The sequence below is a fragment of the Loxodonta africana genome, chromosome 13 (assembly GCF_030014295.1).
Source record: "Loxodonta africana isolate mLoxAfr1 chromosome 13, mLoxAfr1.hap2, whole genome shotgun sequence".
Classification (NCBI taxonomy): domain Eukaryota; kingdom Metazoa; phylum Chordata; class Mammalia; order Proboscidea; family Elephantidae; genus Loxodonta; species Loxodonta africana.
Window position 1 is genome coordinate 58,812,621 of NC_087354.1, and position 25,224 is coordinate 58,837,844.

At 39.7% G+C, this 25,224-nt stretch overlaps 1 protein-coding gene across 8 annotated transcripts in view; it reads right to left on the reverse strand.

Moving 5' to 3' along the window:
• Positions 1–25,224, reverse strand: part of TCF12 (transcription factor 12) — a 340,614-nt gene that overhangs the window by 189,555 nt on the left and 125,835 nt on the right. For all 8 annotated transcript variants that reach the window (XM_064267498.1, XM_064267499.1, XM_064267497.1 and 5 more), the window contains one exon: positions 12,529–12,631. In XM_064267498.1, the coding sequence (XP_064123568.1) occupies positions 12,529–12,631 (103 nt within the window). The remainder of the gene's footprint in view (positions 1–12,528; positions 12,632–25,224) is intronic.

Genomic DNA, 25,224 nt, shown 5'->3' on the forward strand with positions numbered 1-25,224 from the left:
CAAAATAGATTTAGTCATTCTTTTTTAAGTCCGTGGTGTATTCAATATACTTCGTCAACATCATAATTCAAAGGTGTCAATCCTTCAGTCTTCCTCATTCATCGTCCATCTTTCTCACATACATATGAGACCATGGCCTGGGTCAGGCTCACCTTAGTCTTCAATGTCGCATCTTTGCTTTTCAACACTTTAAAGAGATCTTCTGCAGCAGATCTGTCCAATACAATGTCTTTTGACTTCTTGATTGCTGCTTCCATGGGCGTTGACTGTGGATCCAAGTAAAATGAAATGCGTGAAAAATTCAATCTTTTCTCTGTTTATCATGATGCTGCTTACTGGTCCAGTTGTAAGGATTTTTGTTTTCTTTATGTTGAGGTGTAATCCATACTGAAAGCTGTGGTCTTTGATCTTCATCAGTAAGTCCTTCAAGTCCTCTTCACTTTCATTGAGCAACATTGTATCATCTGCATAATGTAGATTGTTAATCAGTCTTCCTTCAATCCTGATGTGAAATTCTTCTTCATATAATCCATCTTCTAGAATTATTTGCTCAACATACAGATTGAATAGGTATGGTGAAAGACTACAACCCTGATACACACCTTTCCTGACTTTAAACCATGCAGTATATCTCCTTATTTTGTTCAAACAACGGCCTCTTGATCTATGTAAGGTTCCTCAGGAGCACAATTAAGTGTTCTGGAATTTCCATTCTTCCCAATGTTATCCATAATTTGTTATGATCCACACAGTGGAATACCTTAGCATAGTCAATAAAACACAGGTAAACGCCTTTCTGGTATTTTCTTTCAGCCAGTATCCAACTGAAATCAGCAAAGATATCCCTGGTTCCACATCCTCTTCTGAATCTAGCTTGAATTTCTGGCAGTTCCCTGTCAATGTACTTCTGCAGCCACTTTTGAACGATCTTCAGCAAAATTTTACTTGCATGTGATATTAATGATATTGTTCAATAATTTCTGCATTCAGTTGGATTACCCTTCTTGAGAATAGGCATAAACATGGATCTCTTCCAGTAGGCTGTCCAGGTAGTTGTCTTCCAAATTTCTTGGCATAGAAGAGTGAGCACCTCAAGCACTACATCCATTTGCTGAAACATCTCAATTGGTATTTTGTCAATTCCTGGAGCCTTGTTTTTCACTTATGCCTTCCGTGTAGCTTGGATTTCTTCCTTCAGTACCATCAGTTCCTGATTATATGCTACCTCCTGAAATAGTTGAACATCGGCCAATTCTTTTTTGTATAGTAACTCTGTGTATTCCTTCCATCTTCTTTTGATGCTTCCTGCATCATTTAATATTTTCCCCTAGAGAATCCTTCACTATTGCAACTCAAGGCTTGAATTTTTTCTTCAGTTCTTTCAGCTTGAGATATGCCAAGCATATTCTTCCCTTTTGGTGTTCTCTCTCCAGGTCTTTGCACATGTCATTATAATACTTTACCTTGTCTTCTTGAGCCACCCTTTGAAATCGTCTGTTCAGTTCTTTTACTTCATCATTTCTTCCATTCGCTTTAGCCACCTGTCTTAGACATTTAGGGCTGCTGTAACAGAAATACCAAAAGTGGGTGGCTTTAATAAAGAGAAACTTATTCTCTCAGAGTCCAGCAGGCTACAAGTCCAAATTTAGGGTGTCGGCTCCAAGGTAAGGCTTGCTCTCTGTCGGCTCTGGAGGAAGGTCCTGGTCATCAATCTTCCCCTGGTCAAGCAGTTTCTCAGCACAGAGACCCCGGGTCCAAAAGACACACTATTCTCCCGGCTCTTGTTTCTTGGTGGTATGAGGGCCCCATGTCTCTCTGCTTGCTTCTCTGTTTTATATCTCAAAAGAGACTGGCTGAAGACACTATCTAATCTTGTAGGTCTCAATCCATATAACTGCTGCTAATCCATCCTATTAACATTATAATGATAGAATTTACAACACATAGGGAAATCTCATAAAATGACAAAATAGTGGACAATCACACAATACTGAGAATCATGGCCTAACCAAGTTGACAGATGTCTTGGGGGATACAATTCAATCCGTGACACTACTTGACGTTCAAGAGCAAGTTTCTGGGTCTCTTCTGACATCCATTTTGGTCTTTTCTTTCTTTCCTGACATTTTAATGACCTCTTGCTTTCTTCATGTATGATGTCCTTGATGTCATTCCACAACTCGTCTGGTCTTCGGGCATTTGTGTTCAACATGTCAAATTTATTCTTGAGATGTCGATTACTTGGTTAGGTTAAATTCCTTAGTGGTGCAGTGAGTAAAGACACAATGTATTCTTTTGAATGGCTCTATAAATCCATCTTAATAAGTGTGTTTGGGGCTAGTGTAAATTTGGGACATTAAAAGTACACTGTATAAGGAAATCAGTTCGGAAGTTCAGGTGAGCTGCAATGTCCTAAAACTGTTCAGTATAGCAAGTTACCAAAGGAAACCAGGACAGACTGAAAGAAAAATAAAAACAGATATAGGGGATGTGTACGACATACAAATTGCCTTACAAGTTCATGTCTGAAAACACAACTTCAGTCATGCTGTTTAGTCGATTTTTGACTCATAGTGACTCCATGTGACCAAGTAGAACTGCCTCATAGGGCAGCACAATAGTTAAGCACTCAGCTGCTAACTGAATGGTTGGTGGTTCAAATCTGCCAGCTGCTCTGAGGGAGAAAGATGTGGCAGTCTGCTTCTGCAAAGATTACAGCCGTGGAAACCATATGGGGGAATTCTACTCTGTCCCATAGGATCACTAGGAGTTAGAATTGAGTCAACAGCAATGGGTTGTGGTTTCGTGTTTACAGAAGCAGATAGCCAGTTCTTTCTCCCACAGACCCGTTGGCTAGGTTTGAATCGCCAATCTTTCAGTCAGTAGCCACGCATTTGACAACTGTGCCACAGGGCTACTTGACAACACAACTACCTATCTCTTAGGGCCTCAGCTGCTGGAAAGGGTAGCAAATACCCGTGTGCATGTATGTATACATATACTCCTCAGATCTCTCTAGAAAAAAACACTTGCTACTACAGCAATATCTGAAGATATGTTTTTTTCTAGTAACTTGGTAAAACACCTCAAGGTAACACAAATTATTAAAGACACCTGACTGAAACCTTACTATAAAACGGAACAAAACAAAAATCTATCTTTAGCATGTGCTCCTATTTTGTCTAAACGTGCACCCACCCACCCACACACAGAAAACACATATACCACAAGAGGAAAATGCTCAGCACTTGATGTCACTAAAGGATGACATAATTTAATTTCCTCAAAACCCATTAGTTTGCACAAAAGGAAAATAGAAGCAGGTGAGGATTCTTTGGTGTGAGCATATTTAATTTATGTAAACCTGTGCAAAAATGTATTAAAATTACCACATAACAGCACAATATCATCACTGAAAGCTTTCAGGCTGAAGATAGCTTTAAAGTGAAGAGGAACAGAAAATCAGAAAAGCTCCTAAACACAAATCAGTAAGCACTGCACATGAAAATTTCTAAATATATATCCTGAGTTAGAATAAAATCTATAATTTAAATTTATATTTACCTTACAGAAATTATTCGTATGCAGGCCTAGAAAATATCACCATATTTTTTTGTTGCCCTCATCCTTTGAGGAGATTTCCAGGTCGGGCGTGAAGACTTCCACTAAAGTAACAGGATACTTTACTGACGGTGACGCCGTTGTGACACTGTCTCCCATCACGGACTCTCCCTAGGAGCTCTTCTCCAGGGCTGTTCTCTGAAGAGCTCTCTCTAAACCACCCCACCCCAGCCCCGCCACATCTCTGCCATGTGGCCTATTTCTCCCTTTCCCTCTCCTAATCTGAGATCCCAATTCACTACAGTTACTATTTCGATGTTTCTATTTTGAGACATGTTTTTTTCTTTTTTTTTAATTTCAGATTATAGGAAGATAAGGGGCAAACATGATTTCAAATGGAGGCTCTCTGACAATTGCCTAAAATGCCAGTGATCAATATCATGCTTGAAGGCAAAAACAATTCACCTAATAAATACTTTACCATTTATATAGCGTCAATGAAGCCCAAGAAATTGTAGAAATAATTCAACACTACCCACACCACCATCCACTATGTTTTAAAAAACCCTGGCACTTTCCTTAAAATTTCCGATGTGTGACTTACTAACTCTTCAATAAGCTGACAGGGTTGCTATTGTTTAAAGCATTTTTGTTAAGTTATTCTGAGCAAGGTCAGCAAAATCCGACCTATAGGCCAAATCTTGCAGCCTGCAAGTTTAGGAGTGGTTTTACATTTTTAGATGGTTATATAAGTACCTCTACCATCCATCTTCCAGCTTGCTATAGCCTGGGTGTTGCTGTGATGCTGGAAGCTCTACCACCGGTATTTCAAATACCAGCAGGGTCACCCATGGTGGACAGATTTCAGTGGAGCTTCCAGACTAAGAATGACTGGGAACAAAGGCCTGGCAATTTACTTCAGAAAAGTTCCCAATGAAAACTTTATGGATCACTACAGAACACTGACTTCCTTACTTTAGACATCTCGTTAGGAGGGCTCAATTGCTGGAGGAGGACATCATGTTTGGTGAATTAAAGGGCCAGTGAGGGTGTGGGAGACCCTCGGTGAGACAGATTTGTACAAGAGCTGCAACGATGCACTTAAACATACTGGTAATTTTGAAGACAAGGCAGGGCCAGGGAACATTTCATTCTGCTATACAAAAGGTCACCACGAGTCAGAGTCGACTCAATGGCAGCTACCAACAAAATAAGTACCTGCATGATACGTTTGGTCTTGCCTCCTGACCTGCAAGCCCTAAGCCATTTATTATCTGGCTCTTCATGAAATAGTTTACTGACTCCTTATCTCAGGGACCAGTGTATGCAAGATAAATTAATAGTATTTATAATTAACTATAAATAAACTAATTGATTTAATTTGCTGTGAAGCAGCCTTGGGCTCCAATCCCATTTTAATTGTGACTCCCTAGAAATTTCATACAACCTCCTGTCTGTAGCTGACAATCCTCCGGGGTGTTCTCAGAGTGAAAAACAAGTAAGCGATACCAGAATGACTATCAAATCACCACATCACACATACGACAACAGCCAAGAGATATTTTTCAAGAAGAAAGAATTATGCAAAAATGCAGCCACATGTATATTGCTTTACGTAAATACTTTTTTGTGTGTGAGAGAGACAGAAGTCCTAAAATATAGGTAGACTGGCAAGTTCTGGTCTTCATAAAAACGTAAAATCCCAATAACAATGGCAGAAAAAAATCCAAGCTGGAAGTCACAGAAGGTGTAAGGTATGAAAAGCAAACGTTGAATTTTGCAAGAAAAAAGAAATAAGTGGTGAATCGTTCCAATTAAGCAACCTTCTTTTGAGGGGTTTCACTTAGAAAGTATGAGGCTTATTAAAACAGCAATGAGGTAGAAAATCTACACACCTCAAGAGTCAGAAAGAGATGACTATCTTCAAACAATTACATGGTACAAGTTAAGCCAAAGCAATTCAGGATATACTTTGAATTTTTCTTTTTTTTAAAACTTGGTGGCTAATAAAAACTTAAGGAGCCCTGGTGGCGCAGTGTTTAAGCACTTGGCTGTTTTCCAAAAGGTCAGCAGTTCAAACTCACCAGCCACTCCTTGGGAGAAAGATGTGGCAGTCTGCTTCCATAAAGATTACAGCCTTGGAAGCCCTATGGGGCAGTTCTACTCTCTGTCCTACAGGGTCACTATGAGTCGGACTCAACTCAACGGCAATGGTTTATTTTTTAATCAAAATTTATATAAACTTTATGACTACTAATCAAGCTTGTACTAACTCCTTACTTTGGAAGAGATTTCCAGAGTTTTCAGGTATTGAGGGACAGGGGCAGTGCCAGGAGCACCTCCCCTGCCTCAGTCTTTATAACAACTATGTATTTCTAAACACTCCCAATAAAGAACCACTGGGTCAGATGACCTCTAAGGCCCATTCCAGCTCAAACATTTTGTGAGATTTTTAATATTTTAAGCATTTATTTCTAACAAAACACTCAAAAAATCTATATTAAATGATAAAAAACTACCGTCATTTTAACCATCCACACTGTATTCCAAAAGTTACCACAAAGAAGGCACACTTTGATAACACTGCTCTGTGACTTTTCCTAATCAAAACAGTATCTCAAATTCTGTTTTGTGTGACATGGTATGGTTCTGAGACTTTATACACCTAGCAAAACCGTACAGATTACAGAAGTTCCTTAAAAATAACCATTCTTTTGTTCTCTAGTAACCACGTAGCTGCACCTCCTGTGTGGACACCAGACAGGAACAGGCTACTTTTCAAGCTGTGGAATGAGTGTAGGGGCACAGGAGGAAAAGATGTTTCCAAGAACAGAGTATTATAAATAAAAATGCCTATTCTCACTGCAAGGATGCATTCTATAACTCTAAGGCATATCCTGCCTGCAGTATGGCAGCAAGAATAGACAGCTCAGAGCAGTCTGGAAAGGCTGGAGAGAAGAATCTGAAAGTAGAAAGAAGAGAAACGAACACACCCTATCCTACTTTTCAAGTCCCCTCTCCCTGGCCCAGTTTGCCTCTCCTGTTTTATCTCATCCTTTTAGCAAAGACTTGTTGAGATATGGGGAAGGAGGGAAATCCCACAACCTTGTTTGAGCACCTGGATCAGCACACCTAAAAATCAATCTACTCTTGGCCCTCTTCATTACTTTAGTCAATAAAGTCTGCTTTTGTTTAACCTAGTTTAAGTCAGTTTCTGTCACTCGTTATAGGAAGAGTCCTGACTTATACACACTGAATTGTGTTACTCCACATAAAACTCTTCCTGGTGACTTCTAACTGGGCCTAATCTTAGTCTCTTCCACATTCTGCAATGACTGAAATCCTTATCTTACCTCCTCATCACACTAAGACAGTAAACTCTGCAAAGACAGACTCTTACTGATTTTAATTCCCCGCACAGCACTTTGACACAGTTAAACGCAGAATAAACGGATGAATGGGTACGTGAAGAAAGAGGAGGAAGGTATTCAACAATCCAGACAGGTTAATGAGGATCTAAGGTGCCAAGAGTTGGAGTCAACTCAAAGGCAACTAACAACCAAGAAGTAGTAGCAAGAGAAGGACAAAAACTGAAATGTAGACAAAGCAAGCAAACGAACAAATGCTTCAACGCGAGAGATTTAAAAAAAAAAAAAAGCAGTGCAGTAGAATGGGGCCATGAGCTAAGTTAGAATCAAGAGGGTTGGGCCTGTATTTCCTTGACTTTGGTTTCTTGAACAGTAACTAGGTTTCTTTCACTGAAATTTCTCCCAGTGCCAATATTTTGTGTTTGTATGAGGTTGAAGATCAGATAATACAGATAAAAGAATATATAACTCAAATGCTTTCATAAGACTTCAACTTCATAAAACACTGGAGAAGGCAGGAAGACCTCATCCTTATAAAACACCATCAAACCAGGTAATACGCAGTACCATTTTCCCTAAGCATGACTGTAATCATTTTCACTATCTCATCTAGTGAGGGAATTCCATGTACATCAAAGTCAGATGTCTTTTGCAGGCAGAGTTCTATTCTGCTTTAATACTCTGAAAATGGTGATTATCTCTCTACATTTTGTATCTCTAGGAGACTTCCAGATTAACCATAAATTTTAATGCAGTATAATTTTGTATCAAGTATAAAAATGAGTTTTCTTGCTGCAAGAAGAGACCCTTTCATCCCTGAGGTAAGGAAGGAGGGTGGCACTGGGTGGTCAGCAGCAATGGAAGGAGAGTTGGCTTGTTTATAAATCAAATACTTACAAGCAGAGGTTTAACAGGAATGTACTCAGACAACTGAACCCAGGCTGTTAAATTAACTAAGATAGGATGCCTTATAAAATGAGTTACAAAAATATATACATCAGTTCCATTAATACTACTGTTTTACTTCTCACGGAACTTTCATTATATGTGTGTTTGTATTTTATTTTTCACTGAAACAACCTACAAGCATATCCCAGTGTGTATTTTGTGGAATACTCGTTGCCTTGAGGCTAACGATGCCTTCTACAAAAAGGTTTCTGTGAGTCATATGAATCTGGGAAATGACAGGCTGAACAAATTTAAATAAGCTTTGATTTCATCTATCCAGATAAATTTTCAGAATCTTTTATATCCTAAAGAGTAGTCTGAATCTTCAAATGGGAGCACATGATACACAATGCTTTCCAAAATTACTTCACTACGGAACCTTCTTCTTTCATGGTCATCTCTTAGGACCTGTGTCTCCACATTCATAGTTTGGGAAAATGCTGAGCTAGTAAAACTCTGAGCGCATTATCATGACAGAACAAGTACCTCATAACCAAATAGGGTGGCTTAATGGAAAGAACATTTGGGAGTCAGGAGGCATCAGCTCTAGACTCGGTTTGTCATTTACTGGCTCTGTGACTTCAGGAAAAATCACTTCATTTTCCTGTGTCTTAATTTTATCATTTGCAAAATAGCAATTGTAATTCTAGTTGCAGCATTTTTCAGGGTTGCACAAAATACATTAAATCTATGAAATCATAGAATTATAAAATTCTAGAGCTGCAGAAGACCTGTAAGAACACCTAGCATTACCTATCAGAATGATAAAAAGGTTATTTTCAGGACCTCGATTAAAATCAAGGTCTCTGAACTCTCAGTCCTGTATTTTTTTTTCCTTCTTCTTCTTCTGTATCATCACATGTTGTTTTCACTTTTCAAAAGATAAAAACATTAACAACTGTCTCTAGAACAAAATAGCATCTCGGAAAAATACAACTGAAGGTTTTAGAAAAATGGAGAATTCAAGGTGATGCCATGTCTTAAGTCTCCCATTTACCACACACACACACACACACACACACACACACACACTTCTACATGGCTCTTCAGAAAGTAAGCAACACATACACACACTTATACCTGGCTCTTCAATAAGTAATCTTCATAAGCATGGAGGTAGAAAGACAGGAGCAGTTAAAAGTTCACTGTAAAACCACTTAGTGATGGAGGGTAGGTAACTGTGAAATAATTTGTTTCTGTTCAATTAAGAAACTAGTACTGCTATCACCAGAAATATAACCAATTATCAACAAATTTTACTGAAATAATGGTGGGGGCTGGGGTGAAGAAACAGATCAAAACTGAAAGAGGCTAGAAATAGATAAGGTTATTTGGTGATACTGCGGCAATTGGTCGTATGATCAAAGCTTTGCAGATTTACTATAATAGAGTACAAAGCTATTTGATGTTAATTACTTAGTGATGTGCCAAAAGGATGTACTTACTTCACTTGAAATATAAGAAAAGCCCTCTTTTCCAGACTGACAAATCAACAAGATAATTCTGGAATTCATTAAAAAGAAACACTAACTGATTCAGCATAATAGCTTCACTTCCTGCGTAAAATACTTCAAATATCTAAATGAACAAAGAAATGCATCTTTCTGTGGCAAATTGTTCATTATTGAATCATTACCAACTCTTGTTAGACAAAATTTCTCATTTTTGCAATGCACCAAATCATTAAAGCATTTGAGAGCTCCATCACGGAAGACAGTAGCACTTTATAATCCCCCATCTCTTCAGGCAACTGTGCTTATGGCTGAAAAGGATACACAAAATAACCACATTCCCCAGATATCCCATCTCCCCCTTTCAGTGGCGTTTTTGCATGTTGACACCAATGATGACATCCGTCCCTGCCTTCCTGTTGGCTGAAACTGTCTCTGAGCACTCATCGTGCATAGCACCCCTCTCATGTGTTAACCTGTTGTGAGGATTAGGTATCAGCAGTTCCAAAAGCCTCCGAGACTGCCACACGTGTATCCACCAAGCTTTCACCATTTAAGTTTTCAGCCTGAAATTCCCTTAAATTACCTAACAGCTGGAAAAGTGAATCTGTCTATTGTGTAACTATAAGCCAACATATTCGGCTATCTAGCACTTCAATTACTTCAGCTCACATCAAGTTGGATTGCCTGTTGCTGTCTAAAACTACAATTTAAGAGACATTCATCTCTAAAAGCAAGCTATTGTCATGCAGATTGCTCAGACAATGTTGTCAGATTGAGATACTTCATTTGATCATTTTTACTGAAAATAAAGGGAAGGAGGTACAGGAAATCAGATGTTGCCAATGACCAGCCAATTTCTTTTTTAACAAATCTGCCTAATCTTTTCAAGGTTACTTTTCCCTCCTTTATACACAAACAGGAAATCCTGGTAAAGCAGTGGTTAAGAGGACGGCAGTTCGAATCCACCAGCTGCTCCTTGGAAACTCTACAGGGCAGTTCTACTCTGCCCTACAGGGTTGCTATGAGTCGGAATGGGCGCGACGGCAACAGGTTTGGTTTTTATACACTAATAAACATTTTTAATATTAGGTAGTAAAAACTTAAAACGTAGTTTGAATGAAGGCAGTTTTTTTTTTTTTTAATCAAACTGTTTACAAATCAGTTATTTTACATCAAGACTTATTGTTGATTTTATACACTGGGAATGGCAAACTATTAAAAATATCCTAATAATTATCTGTAAGCCAAAGAAACCAGCAAGCCCTTCCTCGTAACTGTTCCACCTGAGAAGACGTTACCTGAGACTGAATTACAGAGATACTTTTTGTCAACAGCTGCTCAGGGCAAATGATTGGTGGGCACACCTCTTAGGGCCCATTTCATTCCCACACTTATCCCCACATTCACCTTGGCTCAAAGCTGTGTTAATGACGCAATTCCACTGGGCGTGTGTGTCATCTGCAAGCTAAGAATAAAGGTAAGAATGTAAATATAAATGGGCAATTTCTGCTTTTTCACAATTCAGAGTTGTGGCCTCAATTAAGACAGCTTAGTTCAATCTGAAATTACAAAAACACTGGCTATAACTTGCCCAACTATATTTACTGTAAATCAAATGTTACTTGCGGAAAAGTTATATTGCAAAAGCAAATTATCTGGAATGTCGCATCTATTTTATTTTGACAGTAAAAGTAATAGAAAATTTTAAAATAAATTAGAAAATTTTCCCTGGCCAAATGCAAGAATTATTATTTTGTTCTAAATTTAATTCTGATTTTTACCTGAACAGTAACATGTTTAATGCTATGATTTTCATTGGCACGTATGTTGCAACAAACTGTGATTTTAAGAGCAAGGTTTATTGCTAATTAGGTTTTTTACTCTTGTATTGTACTCAGTGACTCTGGTTTTAAACTGGTAACAGCCTTAGGCAAAATCCACACTAGAGTATCAGGTTCTGTCTCAACACTTCACAGTGGATAAAGGAAATAAACACTGCAAAGCAAAATCATTTCTAAAGAAAATGCAGACCACCATGATTCTGGATTTGGGTAATCCACTTAGATTAGCATGGCTGTGTCTTAAAAAGACAATTCTAAGATCACAATATAGGTCACATCCTTAGAATAAGCAATGAAATCAATGTCAATTACACAAATCTTCCACATTTACATGACACCACCAACAACCAGGAAGACAGATTAAATAAAGCTTTTGCCTCTCATTTCTTTGCTCTAGTAATGTGCTCAGCCCCAATATAAGCAAGAAGAAAAAATAATGCCATAAAACAGATTCTTTTGAATCACATTTTGCAAAAAAGTCAAATAATTGCTGAAAAATAAGAGCAGCATCCAAACTGAAGAAAAGCTTGGGCTTATCATTTCAGGTGACCAACTGGAAATTTTTATATCAGAAAGAGAGAGAGGTAACAGGGGAGGTGTAGAGGTGTGTATATGTGCGTGTGTGTGTGCGTGTGAGCACGCACGCGTGTGTTCGTGTTGCAGGGTGTGGGAGAGAGATAGAGAATGGATCACCTTAAAGGTTTTGCCAAAATATAAAAATAAGGTATAGGTGGTGAGTCACAGACTTCAAAGTACAGCTTCGCTTCTGTAGAACAAAACTTTAAAAATGCCACAACATTTAAATGTACTATTTAAGTATTAATAAAACAGTGCTAAAATAAAATAAAATTTTTTTGAAATAAATACTGTCTATTGTGAGTAAAATATGCACCAAATCACCGCTATTTTATTTTTAAGTGCCACAGACACACACACACGTGCTAAGACAAACGGTCAATCACAGCTGTCCCTGAAGCAATGTTCTCTGCCCCAGAAAGCTAAAAACATGTAATGCTGGAGGTCCTAAAAAACAAAAAAAAATCAAACTTGTTGCCACGGAGTTGATTCCAATTCACAGCGACCCTACAGGACAAAGTAGAACTGCCCCACAGGGTTTCCAAAGAGACTTCTGTCAAAACTATCAGTTAAAACCCTTCTGTTTCTTTTTTGATAGCCAAGACGAGAATGCACATTTCTGGGTGTTTGGTGAGTTGAACAAGAAAAGCCTCAGACGCCACCAGGAACTTCAGAACTTTCTTCCAGATTCTTGATGTGTCCTTCCCGGACAAGGGGGTGAAAAACGTCTCAAACCAAAGAGGCTTTGAGAAGACTGCTTGCACAGAATTACCTACTTACCCATCAGATTTGAGTTCATGAAAGGTGTTGGGGACAAGCCTTCGTGGGCTCCTAATCGACTGTCATTCAAGTGATCACTGTAATGAGGGCTGTCTGTAAAACCCTAGGGAAACAAAGACCAGAGTATTAAAGACATTATTTGGCAGTTCTGCTAATTGAGCTTAATGACACTCACCTCATTAACATACAGACTTACAAATGGCCATTCCTAACCACATTCCGTGTTCATTATTTGAAAAACGAAAAGACAAAAGTGACCCTTTTATTCCTTTTAAGGTTTTAAAGTCAAAAGGGTTTTCTTTAATGATCTTAAAGAAAAGTGCGTTTCTGAAAAGAAACACTCATCATGGGCACCAACAGCTTCAAAGTGCCTCTGAGACAAGAGAGGCTATGAAAATTCTAGGATCTACTGCTAACATTAACTCTAAGATCACTCTACATCCAAAGGGCAGTTCTACACTTGAAAAAATAAAAAAAGAGGATGAACTAAGAAAATACGTTTAAAGTTGTAATAAATTAGGAAAATGCTTAGCACCATCCTCCTGTTCTTCTGCCACCATGCAGCTTCTACAAGTAAAGCGTTGTGCTTAAAATCCTAAAAACCATCCACAGTCAGTATACTAAATGTCACTAAGCAAATATTTAACAAAATACTTTATTTGTACTCCTTTTAATGCCAGTGTGACAACAGAAACTGCTACAGAAACTGACTTGTACGAAACAGCACTTTTTAAAAATAGCCAACTTAAATCTTAAGGGTCTGAAAACGAAACCGTGAACACCATGGAAACAATGATGCTAACATTATCATTTTACAATAACTTATTAAACTTCTCTCTTTATAGCTTAAAATGTGTTTCTTTTTCTTTTTAAAAGCAAAGGTTTCGCTTTTTACTCCTTTGCTTTTAGAAATGAAACAAAGTTTACAAATAAAGTAAGTGTTACCCAGATAACAAAAGACCTGTGGATTAAAAACTGCTCTGGTTCTCAGGCTCATACCTAGTAACGACAGCATCACCTCCGAACCATACTGTTTCTAAGCAAGGCTTTAAACCCTAGTTAATTAAAACCCCTCTGTCAATTTAAAACCATCTGAGTACAGAGCACGAAAACTTACAGCAAGAGGCCCAAACAAGGGAGAAAACTGCTCAGGTTCACAGAAAGCACCCAGAATCCCCTGGGACTACAAAAGCACCAACAAACAGTAAACATTTATCACGACCCAGACTGCAGGCTAACACCCAGGAAGACAATCACGGGGCTGAAACAGGCCTCCCTATCTTTGCAGGCATGCAGTCAGTTCACCAAAGGGCTAGGTGCTCAGGGCTGAACGACTGTCCAACCATTACAGCTGCTTATGGATGCATGTCACAACTCCTTCAGCTGTCCCATTTTAAAACTAATCTTCTGGGAGTGCTAAAGCCCAAATGAATCTTTGTTTCATTTTTATCTACTTTAGAATCACTGATACACATGTGATAGACATTCAGAAAGAATCTGTGTGACATTTACGACTTGGTTATGACCACAAGGGTGTCCTCTGGTAACCACAAGCTCAGTCCCAGTTGTCACAGCCACATGCATCAGCAGTTGTATACAGAACAGTGTGGCTCCCGGCTAAGGAGTGTTGCTCCACTGGCTTTACTTTTGTTGCTTAAAACAGACTCTGTAAGTGCTACTGACACACGGTCTCTCACACACATCTGAACGTTTCTCTCTGCCACCCCCCTACTGCCGTGCTTAGGCACAATCAAAACACGGCACTGTGATCTATAAAACACTCCCTGAAACCGCATCCATCATAAAACAATGGTATTAATTACTCTAGAAAAATGCCAACGATGGGCTTATAAACCAAAAAACCAAACCCGCTGCCGTTGAGTTGATTTCAACTCATAGGGACCCTATAAACCAAAAAAAAAAAAAAAAAAACCCAGTGCCATCGAGTCAATTCCGACTTACAGCAACCCTATAGGACAGAGTAGAACTGCCCCATAGGGTTTCCAAGGAGTGCCTGGTCGATTTAAACTGCTGACCTTTTGGTTAGCAGCCATAGCTCTTAACCACCACGCCACCAGGGCTTCCGATGTGCTTGCACGCCAGCCAAATTCGTTCACATGTCACTCAAACTCTAAAGAATACTGAGATTAATTTTGTTATGTTCCCAGGTCTCTTCATTTTTGAAGTACTACAATAAAAGGAACTTTTTAACTTCAAAGTTAAAACACTGAATTTTTTTTAAACTACTACTAAAGCACCAGAGTGCAAACATTTCTAAGTTTTAGGGTATCATCAAATGATTGCACACAGTTGATTAACTACACAGGTTACAGACAGGACAGTTCAGAACCTAGTCTAGCTTTTACCTGTCTTCAGACTGCCTCAAAGACACCTACCTCTAAACTCTCAGTAATGTGTGCTCAGAGAAACAAGAGTTATTTCACTATCAATCATACAAAAATAATAGAAACTGTTATCCTTTATGCAACATTTTGTACACCCACATATGGCACGGCATAGTATTTACTACAAGCTGATTTCCCAGCCCACTCACAAAATCTGGGATTGTCATACTGCCCCGTGGACTAAAAGTCCACAAGCTCTTTTTTATGAGGCACAAGGAAAATCTGAATGTGGGCCCTTAAGATCTATTCATTCATAAATTACATAAATATACTATCAATCCACATACCAAATATTGGTAAGGTCTAATTTCTCTCATTCAAGATAAAAATAAAATAGAAATCTGAATATTTTCCCCTGAAAGGTTCATCTTACTGCATACAATGCTCTTCAAAAGCCCCTATCCAAGAAGCAAGAAAGACAGAGTTCTCAATCACAGATGCAAACTGATGCTGGAGAAGGAACAAAGAAACCAGATATGTCTGTCACAGTTACAGACCTAATACACACCAATACCTCACCTAAAAGACTGGGACTAGCTACTATTTGAGGTTATCCACCTTGTTGCTTTCACAAAGTGGTAGTGATATCCACTCAGAAAATAATTTTTGATGAACCAAGATGAATAATGATGAAATAACTTACAAAAATTTATGTAAGATCTCCCCAGATGACACGTTCAAGGTCAACTGCAGAAAAGTACACAAGCACCTAGTAGCTATTAATGTGCCAACTAGCTAGACAAAGCCTAGAGCAGTGCTGCGCAGACTTCAATCTTCATGTCAGCCAACTAGAGATTTTGTTAAAATCTAACAAAAGCCTAGGTGTAGATCCTAAACCCTGGGGTGAAGCCTGAGATTCTGCATTTCTAACAGGTGACGCTGATGCTGCTGGACCCAGACACTTTGACTAGTAAGGATCTTGTGACACTTAAGATTCTGTGTCAACTTGGCAGGGCTATGATTCTCAGTGTTTATATGTGATTACCCCTACGATGGAATCTGTTGTGAGTAGCCAGTCAGTTGAAAGGGAGTTTCCTTGGGCATGTAAGCTTATATCCGAACATAAGTGGACGTTGTGGCTTTTGCCCTTTCTGGATCCTGCAGCTGCCTCCTACTGGTCTGACCTCTGGCTCTTGGGACTTGAGCTAGCAGCTCATCTGCCAATTTTGGGATTCATTGATCTTCACAGCCTGTGAGCGAGAGTCCTGCTCTCTGACCTGCCGATCTTGAGTTTGCCAGCCCCTGCAGCTACATGAATCACAAGAAGCATTGCGGTCCTGCCTGCCGATCCTGGGATTTGTTGATCTTCATGGCCTATGAGCAAGAGCTCTGCTCTCTGACCTGCCCATCTTGGGTTTGCCAGCTATGTGATTTAGGAGAAGCCTCTACCCTGATCCATGAGCTTGGGATGTTCCAGCCTCTACAATTGTGAGAGATGTTTCCTTGATATGAGTCTCTCTCTTTCTTTCTCTAGTTATATACTTTACTGGTTGTGCTTCTCTAGAGAACCCAGCCTAAGACAGACCTAGAAAACTTGAAACTTAACATTTCTTTCATAGAGAGACAAAAAGCTCAAGTCTTGAAGGTAACAGCCAAGCAGTTCCCACCAGAATCACATTAAACACCAGAATTTTCCAGATAAGTATAAATTACGGAGAAATCCCAAACTTCACACAAAACTCTAAAGCAATTAGAATAACAAAATGTTTCTATGTATGTATGCATTCATTCAGGCATTTTTATAGTAGAAGACAGCTGACAAATAGAACCTCGATGGAAGAAATAGGCTGGCTGACTAGGAGTTTAAACAGCAGTCTCCTTACTTACCAGGCAGAGCTAGGCAATGAGTATGTTGTTGTTGTTAGGTGCCTTAGAGTCGATCCTGAATCACAGCGACCCTATGGACAACAGAACAAAACACTGCCCAGTCCTGCACCATCCTCACAATCACTGCTATGTTGGCGCCCACTGCTGCAGCCACTCTGTCAACCCATCTCATCGAAGGTCTTCCTATATTTCGCTGACCCTCCACTTTACCAAGCATAATGTCCTTCTCCAGGGACTGGTTCCTCCTGATAACATGTCCAAAGTATGTGACATGAAGTCTCACCATCCTTGCTTCCAAGAAGCACTCTATCTGTATTTCTTCCAAGACAGTTTTGTTCGTTCTTCTGGCAGTCCATAGTATATCCAGTATTCTTCGTGAACACCATAATTCAAAGGTATCAATTCTTCTTCGGTCTTCCTTATTTATACTCAAGCTTTCACATGCATATGAGATGACTGAAGATATCACAGCTTGGGTCAAGCGCACTTTAGTCTTCAAAGTGAGGACTTCCAACACTTTAAAGAGGTCTTTTGCAGCAGATATGCCAAATGCAATACGTTGATTGATTTCTTGATTGCTTCCATGGGCGTTGTTTGTGGATCCAATTCAAATGAAATCCTTGACAACATCAATATTATCTCCAATTATCACGATGCTGCTTATTGGTCCAGTTGTGAGGATTTTTGTTTTCTTAATGTTGAGGTGCAATCCACTCTGAAGGATGTAGACTTCGATCTTCATCAGTAAGTGCTTCAAGTCCTCTTTGCTTTCAGCATGCAGCGCTGTATCATCTGCATATCATAGGTTGTTAATGAGTCTTCCACCAATCCTGATGCTATGTTTTTCTGATATAGCCCACCTTCCCAGATTATTTGCTCAGCATACAGGCTGAATAGGAATGGTGAAAGGGTACAATCCTGACGCACACTTTTCCATACTTTAAACCGCACAGTATCCCCTAGTTCTGTTGAACAACTGCCTCTTAGTCTGTATACAGGCAATGAGTACAGCCGCCCAGAAGTAGAAAAAGCAAAAAGAAAGAAAATCCTAGCATAATGCAGTCACAGCCTGACAGGATAGCAGGAAAGGAAAGAGAACAATGCAATGAAGCCAGGACATCAAAGAGCTGGAGAAAACATGCAGAAGGGGACTGGCCTGCAGAGTAGGATGGACAAGAGAGGAACAGGACCCAAGTGAGCAATGGTTATGATGGAGCCAAGTACATCAGTCAACAGAACTGAGAGAAAAATGCTATTTCAACTTTGGAATATAGAGAAAGTAAATCCGTGAAAGTATTAAATACAATTTTTTAATTCTATTTAAATTCAAATTGATATTTTAAATTGATAGAGAGTTACTATGTTGATAAAAAGGGTCAAACCTGACCCCCTAGGGCTCCTAATTAAGATCTTGAGTTCTGTAAAATAGTTTTACCATCAAAGTAGCCATTAATAAAACACATTTTTATATGGAGAGATGATCAATACGGCATTATTAAGGAAAGAAAAATAATACCAGGATCACTTATTATAGTAACCACAGCATGCCACTGCCCACAAAATTATTTCCACATACACTCTAAAAAATCACTGTCCCCGTCTTCTGATAAAAATGGAAAGCATGAGGAGGCGGGGCCAAGATGGCGGACTAGGTGGACGCTACCGCGGATCCCTCTTGCAACAAAGACTCGGAAAAACAAGGGAATCGATCACATACATAACAATCTACGAACTCTGAACAACAAACACAGATTTAGAGACGGAGAACGAACAAATACAGGGAGACAGCGATTGTTTTCAGAGCCAGGAGCCAGCGTACCAGTCAGGTGACCTTCGGAGCCCGATTTGGGGCGGAGCCCGATTTGGGGCAGAGCCCAGGGGGGCAGACGGCACAGACAAGGGGCCCAGACCTAGCCCCCGAACTCATTCCGGGAGGGAGCCCAGCGGGTTGGTGCAGGCGGCGTGGCGGCGCAGTCGGTGGGAGAAGTCCCCGGGAGGCAGTGACTGGTCCTGGAGCGGGGAGAGCAGCGTCCCAGGCGGGAAGCCGTCCCGCCGGGATTTTGGCGGGGAGCGGGCGTGGCGCGAACGCGGGGACCAGCTACATTCCCCTGAATTGACCCAGGGGGGGCCCAGCCGTTCGTGCGGGCAGCACCCAGCCATGTTCGCGCGAGCGGCGCGGTGCGCTGGAGTGAGATGTCCCCGAGAGGAAGTGACTGGTGTTGGAGCGGGGAGAGCAGCGTCCCCGCCAGGGAGCCATCCTGCCGGGATTTTGGCGGGAGCGGGCGGGGCGTGAGCGCGGGGTACAGCTCCGTCCCCCTGAATTGACCCCGGGGCGGTCCCAGCCAGTTCGCGCGGGCCCAGCCAGTTTGCGCGGGCAGCGCGGTGGCGCAGCCAGTGCAGGAAATCCGCGGGAGCCAGTGGCTGATCTTGGAGCGGGGAAAGCGGCGTCCCAGCCGGGACGCGCAGTCGCGGCTCAGGCGCGGAGAGCTGCACCGCTCCCCTGAGCTGACCCTGAGGGGGGGAGCCCAACCGGTTCGCAGGAACAGTGCGCGACGCCGCTGGCTGGACGGAGAGTCCCCGGTAGGCAGCGACTGATTTTGGAGTCGGGAGTCCTCCGTCCCAGTAGGGGAGCCTTAACCTTGGGGGTGGGGCTGACAGCGGAGGATCTGACCGTGACGCCAGCGGGCCAGACTCCCCGGGGGGCAATCTCCACACAGCCAGTACATATAGGCGACGCGCCCCGCGGAAATATCAGATATAAGAGTCATTCCAAGTAAGACAAACAACTCTGGCTATATTCTGAGATGCTACACTCCTAGCTCTCTGATCCCTCCCCCACCCTACCCAGGCGGCTCCATTAACATCCGAATAGCCTGAGCCAGAGGGAGAACTCTGATAGGGATCTGACTGCATTTTTTTTTTAGCGGATTTTCTGGAAAAACTAGTTTCCCAGTGATGGCTCGGAGACAGGAGTCCATATCAAACCACATAAAGAAGCAGACAATGACAGCTTCTCGAACCCCCCAAACAAAAGAATCAAAATCTTTCCCAAATGAAGATACAATCCTGGAATTATCAGATACAGAATATAAAAAACTAATTTACAGAATGCTTAAGGATATCACAAATGAAATTAGGATAACTGCAGAAAAAGCCAAGGAACACACTGATAAAACTGTTGAAGAACTCAAAAAGATTATTCAAGAACATAGTGGAAAAATTAATAAGTTGCAAGAATCCATAGAGAGAAAGCATGTAGAAATCCAAAAGATTAACAATAAAATTACAGAATTAGACAACGCAATAGGAAGTCAGAGGAGCAGACTCGAGCAATTAGAATGTAGACTGGGACATCTGGAGGACCAGGGAATCAACACCAACATAGCTGAAAAAAAATCAGATAAAAGAATTAAAAAAAATGAAGAAACCCTAAGAATCATGTGGGACTCTATCAAGAAGGATAACTTGCGGGTGACTGGAGTCCCAGAACAGGGAGGGGGGACAGAAAACACAGAGAAAATAGTTGAAGAACAACACTTCCCTGACATCATGAAAGACGAAAGGATATCTATCCAAGATGCTCATCGAACCCCATTTAAGATTGATCCAAAAAGAAAAACACCAAGACATATTATCATCAAACTTGCCAAAACCAAAGATAAACAGAAAATTTTAAAAGCAGCCAGGGAGAAAAGAAAGGTTTCCTTCAAGGGAGAATCAATAAGAATAAGTTCAGACTACTCAGCAGAAACCATGCAGGCAAGAAGGGAATGGGACGACGTATACAGAGCACTGAACGAGAAAAACTGCCAACCAAGGATCATATATCCAGCAAAACTCTTTCTGAAATATGAAGGAGAAATTAAGATATTTACAGATAAACACAAGTTTAGAGAATTCGCAAAAACCAAACCAAGGCTACAAGAAATGCTAAAGGAGATTGTTTGGTCAGATGACCAATAATATCAGCTACCAGCACAATACAAGGTCACAAAACGGAATGGCCTGATATCAACTCAAATAGGGAAAGCACAAAAACAAACAAATTAAGATTAATTCTAATAAATAAATAAATAAATAAAATAATACACATAACAGGGAATCATGGAAGTCAACAGGTAAAAGATCACAATAGTAAAAAGAGGGACTAAATACAGGAGGCATTGAACTGCCAGATGGAGAGTGATACAAGGCAATATAGAACGAGACAAGTTAGGTTTTTACTTAGAAAAATAGGGGTAAATAATAAGGTAATCACAAAAAGGAATATCAATTCCATAACTCAAGAAAAAAGCCAAGAAAAACGTAACGACTCAACTAACATAAAGTTAAACATTATGAAAATGAGGATCTCACAATTTACTAAGAAAAACGTCTCAGCACAAAAAAGCATGTGGAAAAATGAAATGGCCAACAACACACATGAAAAGGCATCAAAATGACAACACTAAAAACTAATTTATCTATAATTACGCTGAATGTAAATGGACTAAATGCACCAATAAAGATACAGAGAGTCACGGACTGGATAAAGAAACACGATCCATCTATATGCTGCCTACAAGAGACACACCTTAGAGACACAAACTAAAACTCAAAGGATGGAAAAAAATATATCAAGCAAACAATAAGCAAAAAAGAAGAGGAGTAGCAATATTAATTTCTGACAAAATACACTTAAGACTTAATCCACCACAAAGGATAAAGAAGGACACTATATAATGATAAAAGGGACAATTGATCAGAAAGACATAACCATATTAAATATTTACGCACCCAATGACAGGGCTGCAAGATACATAAATCAAATTTTAACAGAATTGAAAAGTGAGATAGACACCTCCACATTTATAGTAGGAGACTTCAACACACCACTTTTGGAGAACGACAGGACATCCAGTAAGAAGCTCAATAGAGACACGGAAGACCTACTTACAACAATCAACCAACTTGACCTCATTGACTTATACAGAACTCTCCACCCAACTGCTGCAAAATATACTTTTTTTTCTAGTGCACATGGAACATTCTCTAGAATAGACCACATATTAGGTCATAAAACAAATCTTTGCAGAGTCCAAAACATCGAAATATTACAAAGCATCTTCTCAGACCACAAGGCAATGAAACTAGAAATCAATAGCAGAAAAACTAGGGAAAAGAAATCAAATACTTCGAAAATGAACAATACCCTCCTGAAAAAAGACTGGGTTACAGAAGACATCAAGGAGGGAATAAGGAAACTCATAGAATGCAACGAGAATGAAAATACTTCCTATCAAAACCTCTGGGACACAGCAAAAGCAGTGCTCAGAGGCCAATTTATATCGATAAATGCACATACAAAAAGAAGAAAGAGCCAAAAGCAGAGAACTGTCCTGACAACTTGAACAAATAGAAAGTGAGCAACAAAAGAACCCATCAGGCACCAGAAGAAAACAAATAATAAAAATTAGAGCTGAACTAAATGAATTAGAGAACAGAAAAACAATTGAAAGAATTAACAAAGCCAAAAGCTGGTTCTTTGAAAAAAATAACACAATTGATAAACCATTGGCTAGACTGACTAAAGAAAAACTGGAAAGGAAACAAATAACCCGAATAAGAAACGAGAAGGACCACATCACAACAGAACCAAATGAAATTAAAAGAATCATTTCAGATTACTACGAAAAATTGTACTCTAATAAATTTGAAAATCTAGAAGAAATGGATGAATTCTTGGAAAAACACTACCTACCTAAACTAACACATTCAGAAGTAGAACAACTAAATAGACCCATAACAAAAAAAGAGATTGAAACGGTAATCAAAAAACTTCCAACAAAAAAAGTCCGGGCCCGGATGACTTCACTGCAGAGTTCTACCAAACCTTCAGAGAAGACTTAACACCACTACTACTGAAGGTATTTCAAAGCATAGAAAAAGACGGAATACTACCCAACACATTCTATGAAGCTACCATCTCCCTGATACCAAAACCAGGTAAAGACATTACAAAAAAAGAAAATTATAGACCTATATCCCTCATGAACATAGATGCAAAAATCCTCAACAAAATTCTAGCCAATAGAATCCAACAACACATCAAAAAAATAATTCACCCTGATCAAGTGGGATTTATACCAGGTATGCAAGGCTGGTTTAATATCAGAAAAACCATTAATGTAATCCATCACATAAATAAAACAAAAGATAAAAACCACATGATCTTATCAATAGATGCAGAAAAGGCATTTGACAAAGTTCAACACCCATTTATGATAAAAACTCTTACCAAAATAGGAATTGAAGGAAAATTCCTCAATGTAATAAAGGGCATCTACGCAAAGCCAACAGCCAATATCACTCTAAATGGAGAGAACCTGAAAGCATTTCCCTTGAGAACGGGAACCAGACAAGGATGCCCTTTATCACCGCTCTTATTCAACATCGTACTTGAAGTCCTAGCCAGGGCAATTAGGCTAGACAAAGAAATAAAGGGTATCCGGACTGGCAAGGAGGAAGTAAAGCTATCACTATTTGCAGATGACATGATCGTATACATGGAAAACCCTAAGGAATCCTCCAGAAAACTAATGAAACTAATAGAAGAGTTTGGCAGAGTCTCAGGTTATAAGATAAACATACAAAAATCACTTGGATTCCTCTACATCAACAAAAAGAACACCGAAGAGGAAATAACCAAATCAATACCATTCACAGTAGCCCCCAAGAAGATAAAATACTTAGGAATAAATCTTACCAAGGATGTAAAAGACCTATACAAAGAAAACTACAAAGCTCTACAACAAGAAATTCAAAAGGACATACTTAAGTGGAAAAACATACCCTGCTCATGGATAGGAAGACTTAACATAGTAAAAATGTCTATTCTACCAAAAGCCATCTATACATGTAACGCACTTCCGATCCAAATTCCAATGTCATATTTTAAGGGGATAGAGAAACAAATCACCAATTTCATATGGAAGGGAAAGAACCCCCGGATAAGCAAAGCATTACTGAAAAAGAAGAAGAAAGTGGGAGGCCTCACTCTACCTGATTTCAGAACCTATTATACAGCTACAGTAGTCAAAACAGCCTGGTACTGGTACAACAGCAGGCACATAGACCAATGGAACAGAATTGAGAACCCAGATATAAATCCATCCATGTATGAGCAGCTGATATTTGACAAAGGACCAGTGTCAGTTAATTGGGGAAAAGATAGTCTTTTCAACAAATGGTGCTGGCATAACTGGATATCCATTTGCAAAAAAATGAAACAGGACCCATACCTCATACCATGCACAAAAACTAACTCCAAGTGGATCAAAGACCTAAACATAAAGACTAAAACGATAAAGATCATGGAAGAAAAAATAGGGACAACCCTAGGAGCCCTAATACAGGGCATAAACAGAATACAAAACATTACCAAAAATGATGAAGAGAAACCAGATAACTGGGAGCTCCTAAAAATCAAACACCTGTGCTCATCTGAAGACTTCACCAAACAGTAAAAAGACCGCCTACAGACTGGGAAAGAATTTTCAGCTATGACATCTCAGACCAGCGCCTGATCTCTAAAATCTACATGATTCTGTCAAAACTCAACCACAAAAAGACAAACAACCCAATCAAGAAGTGGGCAAAGGATATGAACACACATTTCACTAAAGAAGATATTCAGGCAGCCAACAGATACATGAGAAAATGCTCCCGATCATTAGCCATCAGAGAAATGCAAATTAAAACTACGATGAGATTCCATCTCACACCAACTAGGCTGGCATTAATCCAAAAAACACAAAATAATAAATGTTGGAGAGGCTGCGGAGAGATTGGAACTCTCATACACTGCTGGTGGGAATGTAAAATGGTACAACCACTTTGGAAATCTATCTGGCGTTATCTTAAACTTAGAAATAGAACTACCATACAATCCAGAAATCCCACTCCTCGGAATATACCCTAGAGATACAAGAGCCTTCACACAAACAGATATATGCACACCCATGTTTATTGCAGCTCTGTTTACAATTGCAAAAAGCTGGAAGCAACCAAGGTGTCCGTCAACTGATGAATGGGTAAATAAATTGTGGTATATTCACACAATGGAATACTACGCATCGATAAAGAACAGTGACGAATCTGTGAAACATTTCATAACATGGAGGAATCTGGAAGGCATTATGCTGAGCGAAATCAGTCAGAGGCAAAAGGACAAATATTGTATAAGACCACTATTACAAAATCTTGAGAAATAGAAAAAACTGAGAAGAACACATACTTTTGTGGTTACGAAGGGGGGAGGGAGGGAGGGAGAGGGTTTTTTATTGATCAATCACTAGATAAGAACTGCTTTAGGTGAAGGGAAGGACAACACTCAATACATGGAAGGTCAGCCCAATTGGACTGGACTAAAAGCAAAGAGGTTTCTGGGATAAAATGAATACTTCAAAGGTCAGCGGAGCAGGGG